Source organism: Panulirus ornatus, chromosome 52, assembly GCF_036320965.1.
Source record: "Panulirus ornatus isolate Po-2019 chromosome 52, ASM3632096v1, whole genome shotgun sequence".
In the NCBI taxonomy this organism is placed as follows: Eukaryota; Metazoa; Arthropoda; class Malacostraca; order Decapoda; family Palinuridae; genus Panulirus; species Panulirus ornatus.
In genome coordinates, this window is record NC_092275.1 from 13224410 (window position 1) to 13244122 (window position 19713).

The 19713-nt window shown below is 40.9% G+C and overlaps 1 protein-coding gene across 23 annotated transcripts in view; it reads left to right on the forward strand.

Moving 5' to 3' along the window:
• The window catches only part of LOC139765081 (phosphatidylinositol 4-phosphate 5-kinase type-1 alpha-like), a 372175-nt gene that overhangs the window by 131456 nt on the left and 221006 nt on the right, over positions 1-19713 (forward strand). For all 23 annotated transcript variants that reach the window (XR_011716566.1, XR_011716567.1, XR_011716568.1 and 20 more), the window contains 3 exons: positions 197-301; positions 6348-6482; positions 10914-10994. Coding sequence is in view for 20 of the 23 variants with exons in the window: in XM_071692221.1 (XP_071548322.1) it covers positions 197-301; positions 6348-6482; positions 10914-10994 (321 nt within the window). In the remaining 3 variants the exon portion in view is untranslated. The remainder of the gene's footprint in view (positions 1-196; positions 302-6347; positions 6483-10913; positions 10995-19713) is intronic.

Consider the following 19713-nt stretch of genomic DNA (forward strand, 5'->3'; position numbering starts at 1 on the left):
TTACACCTTATGCCTTCATGCTACATAAGATTTCTTTCATATCACCTCTAAACAGTAGTTTTTTTAACATAACCATGCTTGGAATAAATTGTTTGCTACACAACTGGATATTATGATAATGTAAAGTCTGACAATAAACATCTCTCCCCAATCCTGTGATGATTTTGCTAATGACTCTGTCTTTTATTAATTTCAGTGTAATGCCAAGAATATTAGGTTAATAACTATGAATAATTTGCTTCCATCATCGATAAAGATGCATCAGAGATATGATCTGAAAGGCTCCACATACAAAAGAAAGGTGAGACGGTACATTCTCATTGAGAAAAAAGTATTTACTTTATTTTGATATTTTGCAAAGTTAGTGATGCCTCTCATTGTCAGTCACACTGATGGAAAAATGAAGATGTATTTGTAGTAAGTTATCATGCATGTTTGGATATGATCATTGACTTGTACCACAGTGCATGTATTTTTTTTTGTGCTAATTAGCAAAGGATAGTGTATTGCGAACTAGGTTTTTGTAATGTGCTTCTTTAGGTAGTGTCCCCAGTGATTGGATACAGGAATCTGAATAAATTGAATAGCATCCAATGATTTTGGTTGTTATAGATTAATTATTGCTTTGATATTGATATAGATCTAGTGTAACTGTACCCTGAATGATAGCATCATTGATTTACAACGCCTGTTATAGCATTATTATAAGACCTAGAGGAAGGTTTTATTATTACTGTGTCATTATTTTGAAAGGAAAATGCATGAACAATAATAAGTATTTAGATAACTGCTGGTGAATTATGAGGGTCTTTGCAACTTATGGATATGCTGAAATAATTAGCAGATGTCTGCTCTCCCCATACTTCTGTTTTCTTGACCCTATGCACAGGTAGTGGGTTGTCAGTGCAGTCCAGCATATGACCAAAAGAATTTTGTAAAATATACAGTAGAGAGGAGTTTTAGTGCATCTGATTTATTTTATATTTAAAGCTGGTGTATTAAATCAAGATTTGCGTACTGTATTAATTCAGTCAGGTTACACATATATAGGATTGTATATGGATGGGAAGTAGTAACTGTCAAAAATTGGTGAAGAGAAGGTGGAGTTAACAAATTTAAGTTCTGTTGAATGTAATTACCTATTTGTACTGTATGGAGGGAGTTTTACACTCATAGGGCCCATTATTTTGCACATTTTCTTCTATCCTACAACTTCTTAAATCCAAGTATTTTCTCTGCATTTATTATGTCTGTCATTTTATTCCATTCATCCACAACTCATACTGTAAAAGTACTGATGTACTTTTTTTTTTTGAGAAGTTTCTTGCTTGATTTCATGTTCTGTGTCTGCCTTAACCCTGCGTCTCTTGAAGAAAAGTTAGTTTTTGTCATCAGTTTGTTTTAAGTTTTTAAAATGCATGACATAAATAGCAATGCTCATGTCATCCCTCACTCTGCTCTCTTCTAAGGTGGGCAAATTTAAAGCCTCTAGCTTTTCCCCGTAACTCACCTCTTTTGATTTTGGTACCCTCTTTGTTGCCATCATCTGGACCTTCTCTGTTTGCTCTTTGGGCTTCTTTAAGTGCCATGACCGAACTTAGAGAAGCATATTCTAGCTTTGGCCTGATGTAGAATATGAATGGCTTGTTGAATAATTCTTTACTCTCTTACTTTAAGGCTATTTTAGTTTTTTGTAGCAGACAGTTTGTCTCTCTAATTGTTTGCCTAATGTGGGTTTAAGGTGACAAGGTTTAGGGCACTGTTGACCTTCAAGTCCTTCTCATGCTCAGAATCATGAAACTCATTTCCATCTGGACGACAGTCATATTGATGCCTTTTTTCTTTATTCCTTACTTATTACTTTATATTTGCTCAGATTGAATTTCATCAGTCATGTTCTAAATCATCTTTAGAGTCTGTTTGGGACCCCATGTGATTTGATGCAATCCTCCATGCTTTTCATTTCTCATGTGACCTTTGCATTGTCTGCAAGCATGTTCAGGTAGGAGTCTGTAATTTCAAGTAGGTCATTTACATAGGCATAGATCAAGAAGAGCAGTGGTTCCAGAACAGAACTCTGTGGGACTCCACTGGTCAACTTCACCCATTTGGAGAAGGGCCCTCTTAACATGCATCATTTGTTCCCTTCAGCTAAGATAATTCTCTACCCATTGAAGAAATTATCCCCTTTTTCCTGCAGGGTGATCCAACTTCTCCATCGGCCTCCCATTCAGTGTAATGTCATATGGTTTCTGTCTGTCGTTCCATTTTGTCTAAGACAGAGCTCACTCCCTCATGGAAATCTAAGAAATGTGTTTCGCATGACCTCTTTTCCCTAAAACCATGCTCTCTCACTTTGGTAATTTCTATGTAGAAAGTCTTCCACTTACTATGTAATTCTCTTTTTCAGAACCTTACAGACCACACTCATCTGTGAGACCAGTCTGTAATTCAGTGCCTGTTCTTGGTCTCCTTTTTTTATAGATAATTATGACATTTGTCCTTTGCCATTCCCTTGACTCTCTGCATCTCTCCATTGACATATTGAACACTATTTCAAGAGGTTTATCTGATAAGGTTTCAACATGAACCCTAAGTCATATATGGATATATCCATCAATATATCTACCTATATCTCTGATGCCTATTCCCTCTTGAAACTCCTTCATGGGGCATGGCTGCTGTAGTAGTCTCCCCTGCTGTTGAACTCCAGTGCCACTTCTGAGCCTTTAATGCCTCACCTTTAAGAGGCCACTGGCATAGGGCATTTCTAGCACAATGTTTGCAGAGGCTCCAACCTAATTTTCCTATTGACTGCTATGCCTTTAATGTCTCAACTTTGACAGGCCAATGGCATAGTGCAACTCTAGCATAGTATTTGTGGAGGCTTTAACCTAATGTTCCTGTTGACTGCTTCTGCCTATTCTCTTGCCTTATGTTCTGACCCACTACTTCTACCTACTGTGTCTACCTGATATTCCTGTCTAAATATTCCTACCTACCACTTCTATCTATTGCTTCTAACATTTTGCCAAAAGGCAAGACAGGGCAGGCACATAGTGCTCACCGCAAGAAAATCAAGAGTTACAAAGAATGGACTGTATGAGTTAAGTGTTGTCAGATTTTGTGTGTGACAAGGAGAGATTGTCTGTTTGTGGATAGAATGCCAGTAGTCTACGTGTGGGTGAGGCAGAATGAAAAGACAGCTTCCTAGGTCGTAGAAGTGCATCTTGACTGCTGCTGAAGTAATGGCTCTGTGCAGCGATCACTAACCCTCCTGATACACATGCGAGTAGTACTGGTAATACACCTCTTGGATTGTTGGCTGCCTACCAGCTGCTACCTACAAGGTCTTTACCCATACATAGGAAAAGATTGGGTCAAGATCTTATATATCCTGTTATGTTTTTGCTATATATTTCAATGTTTTTTAAAACCTCCCCATTCCATTTCATTGATGTTGGGACTCTAGTCCCTTTCACTGTGAAAACACATTTGAACTTTTATTCTTTTCCTCACATATTTGTACATCTTTTACATCTCTTTAAATGACAATATATTCTTGATGCATCATATGGAAAAGTCTTGGATTTTCTTCTGCCTTGCTCACAATATTTTTTTCAAAGTTTTTCCATTCTTATCCTGTTCTACTTGTTTCTTATTCTCTAAACCCATTAAAGGCGGGCAATGTTACCTAATGTTTGTATGATAGACACCTGGCAGTGTTATGTAATGTTGGGCTATTTGTGTTGTAATTATTTTTTGAATTTTGGCCATGTGGCATCACTGTCATTTACTGTCATGGCCTCTGTTTACTCATTCCTGTAAACAGCTACCCTCACTCACCTATCCACGGTCAGTGCCAGTGTTAGCTGTTGCTGTTATCTAATTTTTGTATAGTAGTAGGCGGGCAGTGTTACGTAACATTGGGCTCTTTTGCATCATAATTTTATGGTGAAATTGGGTGATGTGGCAACTCTGACATGTCAGTTGATGTACATAGCAGTTGTGAATAAATATATAAATGATTAATTTAGCGTAGAACAAAAGTGATCGCAGAGTCCCCTGGCTTTGTCCCAGGCATGACAGATAAGCTGCCCACCCTGGGTCCTCCCATGCTATTCCCCCTCCTCCCACAGTGAGCTATGATGCAGTATAGTATAAGTAACACCTCTTGCCATCGCTTTTCTTCCAATTTTATCTATTTATGTATGTATTTGCTTATTCCTTGATACTATATCGTTCCTGAAATATACCACCTTACACAGATGTATATAAAGATTTGTTACCTGCTTGTAATGGGTTAAACCTCGCAAATGCAGGGTGGCTGGATTGTTGACTGTATCTTTGTCATTGCATCTCTCACAGCTCCTTTGCTATTTGATGACATCTGTTGTACTACCAGTCTTTCCTCTTTCTTACCATTCCATATGTATTTGAGGTTAGAGATGCTCATGTTTCTACTGCTTCATTGTAAACCCCTCACTTCAAGGCCCTGGTTCCATGGTACTGAACTTTATTTCTCATTCTGTGTTACCATAGAAATTGTTGAGGTTTGTGTAGTTCCCATGTTTATATCTGTGTTTATGAGGAATGAATGGTTGAATAAAAGATGTCAAAAAACAAATAACTTTGAGACATGCAGTGATGAAAATATAGACCACATTTCAGCCAACCAGCATTTATGAGGTATGAGGGAGTAAGGAATGAGTATAGCAGGATAGGGAAAGAGGAACAAAGAAATTTTCAGAAGAATATTGTGGACATGACAGGGGAAAATCTAAAACTTTTCCATATATTTGTTAGTGATTGGATGGCAAACTTGGAGTGTTTGTGACGTGTTCATATGGTAAGCAAGAGAGTCATGGTAAGTGGTTTAATGTAAAGAGAAGAGGTTTTTAAAAGCCATTCACAAGATGAAGTGTGGCAGTGCAACTGGATTGGTTGGAATTGCTTATGAATTTCTCAAGAAAGTGCATGACATTGCTGCTGTTTGGAGGCTGTTTTATATGTTAATGGATGGGATGGTGAGTGAGGTAAATGTGAGAGTCTTGGAGAGAGGGGTGGGTTTGCAGTCTGTTGCAGGTGGAAGGATGAGAGAGAGACAGTATTTTTTTGGAGTGTTTGAATGGAGAGAACCTGGAGAGTTACAATATGTAGGAGTGGACATGGCAGTAGATGGAACCATGGGAGCTGAAGTAAGCCATGGAGTGGGGCCAAGGTCCTGGGTACGTTATAAATGTGGAAAAAGAGGTCTCTGTCTGTGGGGGCAAATGTGATATTCCTGGCTGTATAGTAGTTCCAACAGTATTGTATGGATGTAAGGCATGGGTCCAATATTAAATACAGTATGGAAGAAGGTGTACATCTTGAAAATGGAACGCATGCATTAATTACATGCTTATAGGATTAAGTAAAGTGGTAGAAAAATGAGTATGGTTAAGAGAGCTGAATAGGTTGTGCTGAAATGGTCTATACAAATGAAGAAGGTGAGTAATGGGATAGTATATGTGTCAGAAGTGGAGTTAATAACAAGAAGAAAGGGGAACTGAATTGGAGATGGACAGATTAAGTGAATGGGGTTTGAAGTGGTTGGGGTTAGAACATGCTGTGTGGTGTGAGACATGCACAGAAAGATTGAACTGAAACAATGTGATACACAGGGGGCAACATACTGCAACGAGGCTGAACCAGGCCACATTAGTAGAAACCATAGAAAAGTCATGGGGGGGCATGTTTGTGTGGATAAAGGGCCTAGGTTTTGTAGCATTGTTCATGACTGCCAGAGATTAGTTGAGAACAAATGAGGTCATTCTTTGACTGTTCCAAGCACTACCTTGCTGTGTGAGTAACTGCAAACAAAAATGAAAAAGGATATAATAGGCAGTGACTTCTGGATTATGCATTTAATGACCTTACACTACCTCTTCTATTAATATCAGGACACTACAATCTTGCATGAAGTCGTGTCTTGGACATGTGCATGAAACTAAAAATGTGCTGGATATGCATTTGTTATGCACTAGTTGCAGTAACTTGAAAATGCACAGGGCAAATTCTGTTTGGCCTGGCTAGTATGGTTGTTTAGGATCATGGTAAAAGAGCTGAAGATGATTTGACATTAGCCTCATTCCTGACAATGTTGTAGTTTACTTAAGTTGATATATAGGAACCCAAATCAAGTGAAATATCCTGGCATTATGCATATACTCTTCTCAGTAGAAAGTTGACTCTTATGGGTAATCATAGGGATGGTAGACATTTGCCTTTACCGGTAGCATTATTGCTGTGAAAAAACTGTTCTGCTGTTAAACATGACATCATGATTAATTTACCTCTATTTGCAGGCTAGTAAGTATGAGCGTAGCAAGGAGTCACCCACGTTTAAGGATTTAGATTTTATGGAGCATCATCCTGATGGTATCCTCTTGGAGGCAGAAACGTATAAGGCTCTCGTCACCTCAATTGCAAGGGATTGCAGGGTAATTATCCACTTGATTGAATTTTTTGTTTTTCACACTACACACAGTATTTTGTTTCTACTTGAATATCATGATGAAAACTCTGGTCATCATTTTTCCACATGATCATCCAAATTTGTTAGATGGTGACTGTTATAAAGACAAGCATCTTAGCAATTGTCATATCTAGCAGCTGTTGCTGGTTGCTATACTTACCTATCTCCATCACTCCACCTATCATAGTCCACTTAATTAAATCATAGCCAGTGATGATTTTTCCAGTGGTGAATAAACAGATATGAAGCTGGACTTAACTGATTTCAGTACTTCAGATTTTTATTAAGCTTGCAGGTGTTAGGTAGGAGGCAGCCCCTTACCGCTGCTGCCTAGGCTACATGAAGGGTGGTGATGACCTCCCACTTAAACATCTGTGCACCAGTTGTCATGTTCCATTCCTTGGCCTGGTATAATATCATTCCTTTTTTTTTTTGCCTCCTGTGCATGTAAGTTGTCAGTATTCACATGACTGATACTTATTTCTCCATTTTTCACATAACACTTTTTATAAAAACTTAGAGGTCGTATGATAGTTCTATCTGTCTGTCTATGTCTGTGATCCCTGTTCCCTCCAGGAGCTCCCTTAAAGGAGAGACCATGACAAAAGGGTCTCCATGACTAGTAAACTGCAGTGCTGCTTCTTATCCATTAGTGCCTCACCCTTCACAGGCCACTGATAGGGACAACTCTAGTGCAGTGTTTGAAGAGGCTCTTACCAAAAATTCTTACCAGCTTCTTCTGCCTAATGTGTGTGCCTAATGTTCCTGCCTAATGTTCCAACCTTTAAAGCTAACACCTGATGCGTGGATTAACCATGCATCCTCTACCACTCCTGAAACCACACAGTTTCTCCTCAGTCTGATGCTCTGTACCTACTATCACACTCTCAGGGACCACTCTCCCTTACAACTTGCCAGGTACACTCAACAAACTAGTACCTCTCTAGTTCAGAAACTCACCTTTGTCCCTTTTGGCTGTACACAGTGTCACTATATATGCATTCTGTCAACCTCAGGAACCTCACCATGATCCATATATTCATTGAAAATCCTAACCAAACATTCAACAATGCAGTTACTCCCTCTCTTAAGAAAGTCAACTACAGTCAACTACAGGACCATCCACTGAAGCTGCTTTGCCACATTTCATCTTAACACAAGGCTTTCCCTCTTTACCAAACCACTTTCCATGACTTTACATATCATCCTAACCTAAACACCCTACACATGCCACCATATTATTGAATACTTTCAGTTGTCCTTCAGAATGTGCTCTTCATCTTGTCACCTCATCACTACTTGTTGCCACTACCCCCTTTGCCCCCTTTACTGATGTTCCCATTTTTTTCATGTTTATCTTGTACTATTAACCTCTTTCAAAAATATTCAATTATTCTTAAGTCTACTGATACTCTTTCACCCCCATTTCTCAGTAACCCTCTCTTTCAACCCCTGAACCTTCCTCTTGACCTCCTGCTGCTTTCTTTGTACATTTCCCAATCACTTGCATTCTTTTCCTGTAAGTATTACCCATACACTTCTCTTTACTCTTTCACTTGAAGCTTTACTTTGTCATCCCTCCGCTTACCAACCTTTCTCACCTTTTACATACCAGTAACCTACTTCTCTAGTGCATGCCAGCACTGCTTCCCTAAATATCTCTCATTGCTTGCCCACTCCCCTTGTTTCCTTTACTCTCATTCTTTGTGATTCTGCACCAAATTTCTTCACATGTCTCTTTTTCAAGCTCACTTTCACACCCTCTTCTCACTCATATTCTTTGTTTTTTTTTAAAACCTCTACAAACTCCCTTGCCTCTGCTAGGTATTGGTCAGACATCCCATCAGCTGCCCATCTCAACACATATACATCTTTTGCGTGCATGTCATTTAGTATGTAATCCAGTAATGCCCTCTAAATATATTTCCTACTCACTCACATATACTTATGTATGTCCCTCTTTTTAAACTGGGTATTTCCAGTCTCCAGTCCTTCTTTAAAGTATGTGCATGTGTATGTGTAAGAAAGTAAACTCTAGATTGATGTGGGTAAAACTTAAAGTGGATGGAAAGAGATGGGTGATTATAGGGGCCTATGCACCTGGGCATGAAAGATCATGAGAGACAAGTGATTTAGGAGCAGCTGAGTGAGTGTGTTAGCAGTTTTGATGCACGAGACCAGGTTATAGTGATGGGTGATTTGAATGCAAAGGTGATTAGTGTGGCAGTTGAGGGAATAATTGGTGTACATGGGGAATTCAGTGTTGTAAATGGAAATGGTGAAGAGCTTGTAGAATTGTGTGCTGAACAAGGACTGGTGATTAGGAATACCTGGTTCAAAAAGAGAGATAAACATAAGTATACGTATGTAAGTAGGAGAGATGGCCAGAGAGATTATTGGATTATGTGTTAATTGATTGGCGCGTGAAAGAGAGACTTTTGGATGTGCAACTGGAGGGATGTCTGATCATTATCTTGTGGAGGTGAAGGTGAAGATTTGTAGAGGTTTTCAGAAAAGAAGAGAGAATGTTGGGGTGAAGAGAGTGGTGAGAGTAAGTGAGCTTGGGAAGGAGACTTGTGTGAGGAAGTACTAGGAGAGACTGAGTGCAGAATGGAAAAAGGTGAGAGCAAAGGACGAAAGAGGAGTGGAGGAGGAATGGGATGTATTCAGGGAAGCAGTGATGGCTTGCACAAAAGATGCTTGTAGCATGAGAAGAGTGGGAGGTGGGCAGATTAGAAAGGGTAGTGAGTGGTGGGATGAAAAAGTAAGATTATTAGTGAAAGAGAAGAGAGAGGCATTTGGGCAATTTTTGAAGGGAAGTAGTGCAAATGAGTGGGAGATGTATAAAAGAAGGAGGCAAGAGGTCATGAGAAAGGTGCAAGAGGTGGAAAAGAGGGCAAATGAGAGTTAGGGTGAGAGAGTATCAGTAGATTTTAGGGAGAATAAAAAGTTCTGGAAGGAGGTAAATAAAGTGCATTAGACAAGAGAACAAATGGGAACATCAGTGAAGGGGGCTAATGGGGAGATAATAACAAGTGGTGGTGATGTGAGAAGATGGAGTGAGTATTTTGAAGGTTTGTTGAATGTGTTAGATGATAGAGTAGCAGATATATTATGTGTTTTGGTCAAGGTGGTGTGCGAAGTTAGAGGGTCAGGGAGAGTGATATAGTAAACAGAGAAGAGGTAGTGAAAGCTTTGTGGAAGATGAAAGCCGGCAAGGCTTTCCACATCAAGGCCCCACAGACCTTTCCATGGCTTACTCCAGATGCTTCACATGCCCTGGTTCAATCCATTTATTTATTTTTGTTATATTCCAGCAGGTTCACCTCAGCCCATTTGTAAATGTGTATATAGTCTTATTGCATCTCCTTTTGATAAGTTTTAGTCCAGTTATTGTGCTTACACAAGTGTCATCAGCAAAGCTTCCAACTATGCTTTCCTTCTCTTTGCTGTGTCTGTTAAGCTGTTTGAATGGATAAGGTTGAAAAGGCTGGAAAAAAGGGAATAGCGTATTATAAAACCCAGTCTGTGCGGTCATAGGTACTCCCACCCCATCTCATAGTGCAGCTAGGGAAGCTAAAATTGAGTCTGAATATTTGGAAATTAACCACCTAGCAGACTTTGTTTTCTGACCGTTATACATGACAACTGAACTGTGCAAATGAGGCCGTCATTTGTTTGTTTCTGACTATACCTTACTAATTTCAAAGAAGCATTTGTACACAACAAGAAGCTTAGAACATTTAAGATCCTCTGTAGCAACAATGAAACAACGAAAAATGAAAACATATGATAATGCCCATATTCTGTAAAAATTCAGATGCGCTGAAAGTGGTGTCAAGGGGTTGGTTGTATTGTTCTCATGTTTACATTCTGCTGACAGACAAACAAACTAGTGTGTCTGAAGGTCTGTAACATCCTTACCAGTGTACGCTACCAGAAATATCAGATATATTGTAACAACTGTGAGACAATGGAAAAACAAATTTAGATTAATGTAATGTTTGGCTGGTCTCATATGGTGGTGAAGGAGGGGAGGAGATATTTTACTGTATATTAATGGATATCCTGTGTGGTGTTTCAAAGCTACAGTGTATTGTCTGAGCAAGTTTACATTACTCTCACCCAGAATTTATTAGTGACATATCAGTCTAATGCATCCTCAAAAAATTTTTTGTCCCAAGCTGGAAATATACTTATGGGTGCCTTAACAATCACACAGGTGTTCTTTTGAAATTACCAATATTAAAACTGCAAAAGGTGTGTCCCACATTGAACTTATATACCTGAGAAAGCTGTCGGCTCAGAAAAGATTAAGTTTGATCAATAAATAGCAATTTAGTACTAACGTATTTTGTGTGGGTAAAGTTTGTTGTCTTACTGTTTCTTTCTGCAGGTGTTAACATCATTCAAGATTATGGATTACTCTTTACTGGTGGGCATTCACAATTTGGATATGGCAGCCAGACATAAAGCGGTAAGTGCCAGTTATATATTCATTTGTAGTACAGATGAAGCATAATAGGTTTTAGAAATATTTACTGTAGATGTTAATCTGAACCAGAATTTGTAATAATAGTGATCACCATGGCATGGACAAGGCCTTGTACTGTATGTACAACTCTACTTAGTATTCTAATAGTCATTCCCAATCAGGGGCGATCATAGCCTAGCGGTAGCACTCCTGCCTGCCATGCAGGGTCCCAGGTTCGATCCTGGCTGTTGGAGGTTTGTATATCTATATGTTTTTTTCTTACATATTCGCCATTTCCCACATTTGTGAGAGGGTGTTAAGAACAGAGGACTGAGCCTTAGAGGGAATATTCTCACTTGGTCCCCTTCTAAGTTCCTTTTTTTTGAAAAGTGAAAAAGAGAGGGGAGGATTTCCAGCCCCCTGCTCCCTCCTCTTATAGTTGCCTTCTACTACACACATGGAATTCATGGGAAGTATTCTTTCTATCCCATCCCTAGGGATAATAATATATGTATTTAATATTGATACTTAATCGCCGTCTCCTGCTTTAGCGAGGTAGCACAAGGAAACAGACAAAAGAATGGCCCAACCACCGACATTCACATGTATATACTTAAATGCCCACACATGCACATATACATACATTTACATATACATACCTATACATTTCAATGTATACATACATATACACAGACAGACATATACATGTATACACATGCACATATTCATACTTGCTGCCCTCATCCATTCCGGTTGCCACCCCGCCACACATGAAATAGCATCCCCCCTTGAGGTAGCGCTAGGAAAAGACAAAAAAAAAAGGGCCACATTCGTTCACAGTCTCTAGATCTCATGTGCAGTGCAAGGAAACAGACGAAGAATGACCCAACCACTCATACACACACACACACACACACACACACACACACACACACACACACACATGCACACACAGGCCCCGATCACTCAAAATCTTTTTCACTCCATCTTTCCACCTCCAATTTGGTCTCCCACTTCTCCTCGTTCCCTCCACCTCTGACACATATATCCTCTTGGTCAATCTTTCCTCTCATTCTCTCCATGTGCCCAAACCATTTCAAAACACCCTCTTCTTCTCTCTCAACCACGCTCTTTTTATTTCCACACATCTCTCTTACCCTTACGTTACTTACTCGATCAAACCACCTCACACCACACATTGTCCTCAAACATCTCATTTCCAGCACATCCATCCTCCTGCGCACAACTCTATCCATAGCCCAGGCCTCACAACCATACAACATTGTTGGAACCACTATTCCTTCAAACATACCCATTTTTGCTTTCGAGATAATGTTCTCGACTTCCACACATTCTTCAAGGCTCCCAGGATTTTCGCCCCCTCCCCCACCCTATGATTCACTTCCGCTTCCATGGTTCCATCTGCTGCCAGATCCACTCCCAGATATCTAAAACACTTTACTTCCTCCAGTTTTTCTCCATTCAAACTTACCTCCCAATTGACTTGACCCTCAACCCTACTGTACCTAATAACCTTGCTCTTATTCACATTTACTCTTACCTTTCTTCTTTCACACACTTTACCAAACTCAGTCACCAGCTTCTGCAGTTTCTCACATGAATCAGCCACCAGCGCTGTTTCATCAGCGAACAACAGCTGACTCACTTCCCAAGCTCTCTCATCCCCAACAGACTTCATACTTGCCCCTCTTTCCAAAACTCTTGCATTCACCACCCTAACAACCCCATCCATAAACAAATTAAACAACCATGGAGACATCACACACCCCTGCCGCAAACCTACATTCACTGAGAACCAATCGCTTTCCTCTCTTCCTACACGTACACATGCCTTACATCCTCAATAAAAACTTTTCACTGCTTCTAACAACTTGCCTCCCACACCATATATTCTTAATACCTTCCACAGAGCATCTCTATCAACTCTATCATATGCCTTCTCCAGATCCATAAATGCTACATACAAATCCATTTGCTTTTCTAAGTATTTCTCACATACATTCGTCAAAGCAAACACTTGATCCACACATCCTCTACCACTTCTGAAACCACACTGCTCTTCCCCAATCTGATGCTCTGTACACGCCTTCACCCTCTCAATCAGTACCCTCCCATATAATTTACCAGGAATACTCAACAAACTTATACCTCTGAAATTTGAGCACTCACTCTTATCCCCTTTGCCTTTGTACGATGGCACTATGCACGCATTCCGCCAATCCTCAGGCACCTCACCATGAGTCATACATACATTAGATAACCTCACCAACCAGTCAACAATACAGTCACCCCCTTTTTTAATAAATTCCACTGCAATACCATCCAGACCTGCTGCCTTGCCGGCTTTCATCTTCCACAAAGCTTTTACTACCTCTTCTCTGTTTACCAAATCATTTTCCCTAACCCTCTCACTTTGCACACCACCTCGACCAAAACACCCTATATCTGCCACTCTATCATCAAACACATTCAACAAACCTTCAAAATACTCGCTCCATCTCTTTCTCACATCACCACTACTTGTTATCACCTCCCCATTTGCGCCCTTCACTGAAGTTCCCATTTGCTCCCTTGTCTTACGCACTTTATTTACCTCCTTCCAGAACATCTTTTTATTCTCCCTAAAATTCAATGATACTCTCTCACCCCAACTCTCATTTGCCCTCTTTTTCACCTCTTGCACCTTTCTCTTGACCTCCTCTCTCTTTCTTTTATACATCTCCCACTCAACTGCATTTTTCCCTGCAAAAATTGTGCAAATGCCTCTCTCTTCTCTTTCACTAATAATCTTACTTCTTCATCCCACCACTCACTACCCTTTCTAATCAACCCACCTCATATTGTCCTCAAACATTTCATTTCCAACACATCCACCCTCCTGTGCACAATCATATCTATAGCAAATGCCTTGCAACCGTATAATATTGTTGGAATTGCTATTCCTTCAAGCATATCCATATTTGCTTTCCGAGGTAATGTTCTCTCTTTCCACAAGTTCTTCATTGCTTCCAAAACCTTCACCCTCTCCCCCACTCACTTACTCAATTCTGCTACCATGGTTCCATTTTCTGCCTAGTCCACTTCCAAATATCTAATACATTTCACTTCCTTCAAATTTTCTCCATTCAGTCTTATTTCCCAACTAACTTGTCCCTTAACCATACTGAACCTAATAGCCTTGCTTTTATTCACACTTATTCTCAACTTTCTCCTTTCACACACACTTTCAAACTCAGTCGTGAACTTCTGCAGTTTTTCACTCAAATCAGCCACCAGTGCTGTATCATTGACGGATAACAACTGACCCTTTTTCCAGGCCCTCTCGTCCCAACAGACTGCATACATGTCCTTCTTTCTTTAAGACTTTTGCATTTACCTCCCTCGCCACTCCATTCATAAACAGATTAAACAACTGTGGTAACATCACACACCCGTGCTGCAGACTGACCTTCACTTTGAGCCATTTACTTTTTTGTCTTTTTACTTATACACACGCTGTACACCGAACCTCACTTGGAACCATTCACCTTCATCTCTTCATACTCGTACACATGCCGTACACCTTGATAACAACTTCTCACTTCTTCTAGCAGCTTGCCTCCCACTCCAGGTATTCTTAAGTCCATCCACAAAGCATCTTTGCTAATGCTATTTCATGCCTTTTCCAGATCTATAAGTGGCACATACAGCCCCATCTGTTTTTCTAAGTATTTCTCAAACACATTTTCAAAACAAACACTTAATCCACACCTCTTCTAATGCTTCTGAAACCACACTGCTCCTCCCCAGTCTGATGCTTTGTACATGCCTTCACCCTCTCAATCAGTACCCTTACTTTCAACTCACCAGGTATACTCAACAAACATATACCTCTTTAGTTTGAACACTCACCTTTTTCCCCTTTGCCTTTATACATGCATTCCACCAACCCTCAAGCAGTTCACCATGATCCTTACATACATTGAATACCCTTACCAACCAATCAACAGCACAGTCACCTCCTTTCTTAATGTATTCAACTGCAGTGCCATTGACTCCTGCCTCCTTGCCACATTTCATTTCCTTCAAGGCTTTCACCACCTCTCCTCTCTTCACCAAACCACCCTCCATGACTCTCACACTTCTGATACTGCCCTGACCAAAACACCCTAGATCTGCCACTCTGTCATCAAATACTTTTAAGAATTCCTCAAAATTAGTCTCTACATCTCCTCCTCACACCATCACTACCTGTTATCATTTCCCCATTTGTCCCTTTTTGTGGTCCTTCTCCGTCCGTTTCCTGGCGTTGCCTCGCTGATGCAGGGGATGGCGATACTGTTTCCTGTGGGGCAGGATGGCACCAGGAATGGATGAAGGTAAGCAATTATGAATATGTACTTATGTTCATATGTATGTGTATTTATATGTATGTATGTGCATATGTGTATGTGAGTGGATGTGTCTCTCTTTGGTTGTTTATTGGCACTACCTTGCTAACACAGGAAATGATGATCAAGAATGTTTAATGCACTGAAACCACAGCTTCCTTTCCACATCCAGGCCCCACTGACCTTTCTAAGGTTTACCCCAGATGCTTCACATTCCCTAGTTCACTCCATTGACAGCACATCGACCCCGATATACCACATCGTTCCAATTCACTATTCCTTGCATGCCTTTCACTCTCCTGTATGTTCAGGCCCCGTTTGCTCAAAATCTTTTTAACCCCATCCTTCCACTTCCAATTTGGTCTCCCACTTCTTCTTCACTCCACCTCTGGCACATATATCCTCTTTGTCAATCTTTCCTCACTCATTCTCTTCATGTGTCCTAACCATTTCAACACACCCTCTTCTGCTTTCTCCACCACACCTTTTTTATTACCAGACATCTGTCTTATCCTTTCATTACTTACTCGATCAAACTTCCTCACACCACATTTTGTCCTCATACATTTCATATCCAATGCATCCAACCTCCTCCGCACAGCCTTATCTATAGCCCATGCCTCGCAACCTTATAACATTGTTGGAAGAGCAGTGTGGTTTCAGAAGTGGTAGAGGATGTGTGGATCAGGTGTTTGCTTTGAAGAATGTATGTGAGAAATACTTAGAAAAGCAAATGGATTTGTATGTAGCATTTATGGATCTGGAGAAGGCATATGATAGAGTTGATAGAGATGCTCTGTGGAAGGTATTAAGAATATATGGTGTGGGAGGCAAGTTGTTAGAAGCAGTGAAAAGTTTTATCGAGGATGTAAGGCATGTGTACGTGTAGGAAGAGAGGAAAGTGATTGGTTCTCAGTGAATGTAGGTTTGCGGCAGGGGTGTGTGATGTCTCCATGGTTGTTTAATTTGTTTATGGATGGGGTTGTTAGGGAGGTGAATGCAAGAGTTTTGGAAAGAGGGGCAAGTATGAAGTCTGTTGGGGATGAGAGAGCTTGGGAAGTGAGTCAGTTGTTGTTCGCTGATGATACAGCGCTGGTGGCTGATTCATGTGAGAAACTGCAGAAGCTGGTGACTGAGTTTGGTAAAGTGTGTGGAAGAAGAAAGTTAAGAGTAAATGTGAATAAGAGCAAGGTTATTAGGTACAGTAGGGTTGAGGGTCAATTCAATTGGGAGGTGAGTTTGAATGGAGAAAAACTGGAGGAAGTGAAGTGTTTTAGATATCTGGGAGTGGATCTGGCAGTGGATGGAACCATGGAAGCGGAAGTGGATCATAGGGTGGGGGAGGGGGCGAAAATTCTGGGGGCCTTGAAGAATGTGTGGAAGTCGAGAACATTATCTCGGAAAGCAAAAATGGGTATGTTTGAAGGAATAGTGGTTCCAACAATGTTGTATGGTTGCAAGGCGTGGGTTATGGATAGAGTTGTGCGCAGGAGGATGGATGTGCTGGAAATGAGATGTTTGAGGACAATGGGTGGTGTGAGGTGGTTTGATCGAGTGAGTAACGTAAGGGTAAGAGAGATGTGTGGAAATAAAAAGAGCGTGGTTGAGAGAGCAGAAGAGGGTGTTTTGAAGTGGTTTGGGCACATGGAGAGAATGAGTGAGGAAAGATTGACCCCCCCCATACACATGTATATACATGTGTATGGGGGGGGTTGGGCCATTTCTTTCGTCTGTTTCCTTGCGCTACCTCGCAAACGCGGGAGACAGCGACAAAGTATAATAAAAAAAAAAAATATGTATATATATTTTTTTTTTTTTTTATACTTTGTCGCTGTCTCCCGCGTTTGCGAGGTAGCGCAAGGAAACAGACGAAAGAAATGGCCCAACCCCCCCCCATACACATGTATATACATACGTCCACACACGCAAATATACATACCTACACAGCTTTCCATGGTTTACCCCAGACGCTTCACATGCCTTGATTCAATCCACTGACAGCACGTCAACCCCGGTATACCACATCGCTCCAATTCACTCTATTCCTTGCCCTCCTTTCACCCTCCTGCATGTTCAGGCCCCGATCACACAAAATCCTTTTCACTCCATCTTTCCACCTCCAATTTGGTCTCCCTCTTCTCCTTGCTCCCTCCACCTCCGACACATATATCCTCTTGGTCAATCTTTCCTCACTCATCCTCTCCATGTGCCCAAACCACTTCAAAACACCCTCTTCTGCTCTCTCAATCACGCTCTTTTTATTTCCACACATCTCTCTTACCCTTACGTTACTCACTCGATCAAACCACCTCACACCACACATTGTCCTCAAACATCTCATTTCCAGCACATCCATCCTCCTGCGCACAACTCTATCCATAGCCCACGCCTCGCAACCAATATATATATTTTTTTTTTTTATACTTTGTCGCTGTCTCCCGCGTTTGCGAGGTAGCGCAAGGAAACAGACGAAAGAAATGCCCCCCCCCCATACACATGTATATACATACGTCCACACACGCAAATATACATACCTACACAGCTTTCCATGGTTTACCCCAGACGCTTCACATGCCTTGATACAATCCACTGACAGCACGTCAACCCCGGTATACCACATCGCTCCAATTCACTCTATTCCTTGCCCTCCCTTCACCCTCATATATATATATATATATATATATATATATATATATATATATATATATATATATATATATATATATATATGGTGTGGGAGGCAAGTTGTTAGAAGCAGTGAAAAGTTTTTATCGAGGATGTAAGGCATGTGTACGTGTAGGAAGAGAGGAAAGTGATTGGTTCTCAGTGAATGTAGGTTTGCGGCAGGGGTGTGTGATGTCTCCATGGTTGTTTAATTTGTTTATGGATGGGGTTGTTAGGGAGGTAAATGCAAGAGTCTTGGAAAGAGGGGCAAGTATGAAGTCTGTTGGGGATGAGAGAGCTTGGGAAGTGAGTCAGTTGTTGTTCGCTGATGATACAGCGCTGGTGGCGGATTCATGTGAGAAACTGCAGAAGCTGGTGACGGAGTTTGGTAAAGTGTGTGGAAGAAGAAAGTTAAGAGTGAATGTGAATAAGAGCAAGGTTATTAGGTACAGTAGGGTTGAGGGTCAAGTCAATTTGGAGGTGAGTTTGAATGGAGAAAAACTGGAGGAAGTGAAGTGTTTTAGATATCTGGGAGTGGATCTGTCAGCGGATGGAACCATGGAAGCGGAAGTGGATCATAGGGTGGGGGAGGGGGCGAAAATTTTGGGAGCCTTGAAGAATGTGTGGAAGTCGAGAACATTAGCCCGGAAAGCAAAAATGGGTATGTTTGAAGGAATAGTAGTTCCAACAATGTTGTATGGTTGCGAGGCGTGGGCTATGGATAGAGTTGTGCGCAGGAGGTTGGATGTGCTGGAAATGAGATGTTTGAGGACAATGTGTGGTGTGAGGTGGTTTGATCGAGTAAGTAACGTAAGGGTAAGAGAGATGTGTGGAAATAAAAAGAGCGTGGTTGAGAGAGCAGAAGAGGGTGTTTTGAAATGGTTTGGGCACATGGAGAGAATGAGTGAGGAAAGATTGACCAAGAGGATATATGTGTCGGAGGTTGAGGGAACGAGGAGAAGAGGGAGACCAAATTGGAGGTGGAAAGATGGAGTGAAAAGGATTTTGTGTGATCGGGGCCTGAACATGCAGGAGGGTGAAAGGAGGGCAAGGAATAGAGTGAATTGGAGCAATGTGGTATACAGGGGTTGACGTGCTGTCAGTGGATTGAATCAAGGCATGTGAAGCGTCCGGGGTAAACCATGGAAAGCTGTGTAGGTATGTATATTTGCGTGTGTGGACGTGTGTATGTACATGTGTATGGGGGGGGTTGGGCCATTTCTTTCGTCTGTTTCCTTGCGCTACCTCGCAAATGCGGGAGACAGCGACAAAGTATAAAAAAAAAAATATATATATATATATATATATATATATATATATATATATATATATATATATATATGAGTGTGTTAGTGGTTTTGATGCACGAGACCGGGTTATAGTGTTGGGTGATTTGAATGCAAAGGTGAGTAATGTGGCAGTTGAGGGAATAATTGGTATACATGGGGTGTTCAGTGTTGTAAATGGAAATGGTGAAGAGCTTGTAGATTTATGTGCTGAAAAAGGACTGATGATTGGGAATACCTGGTTTAAAAAGCGAGATATACATAAGTATACTTATGTAAGTAGGAGAGATGGCCAGAGAGCGTTATTGGATTACGTGTTAATTGACAGGCGCGCGAAAGAGAGACTTTTGGATGTTAATGTGCTGAGAGGTGCAACTGGAG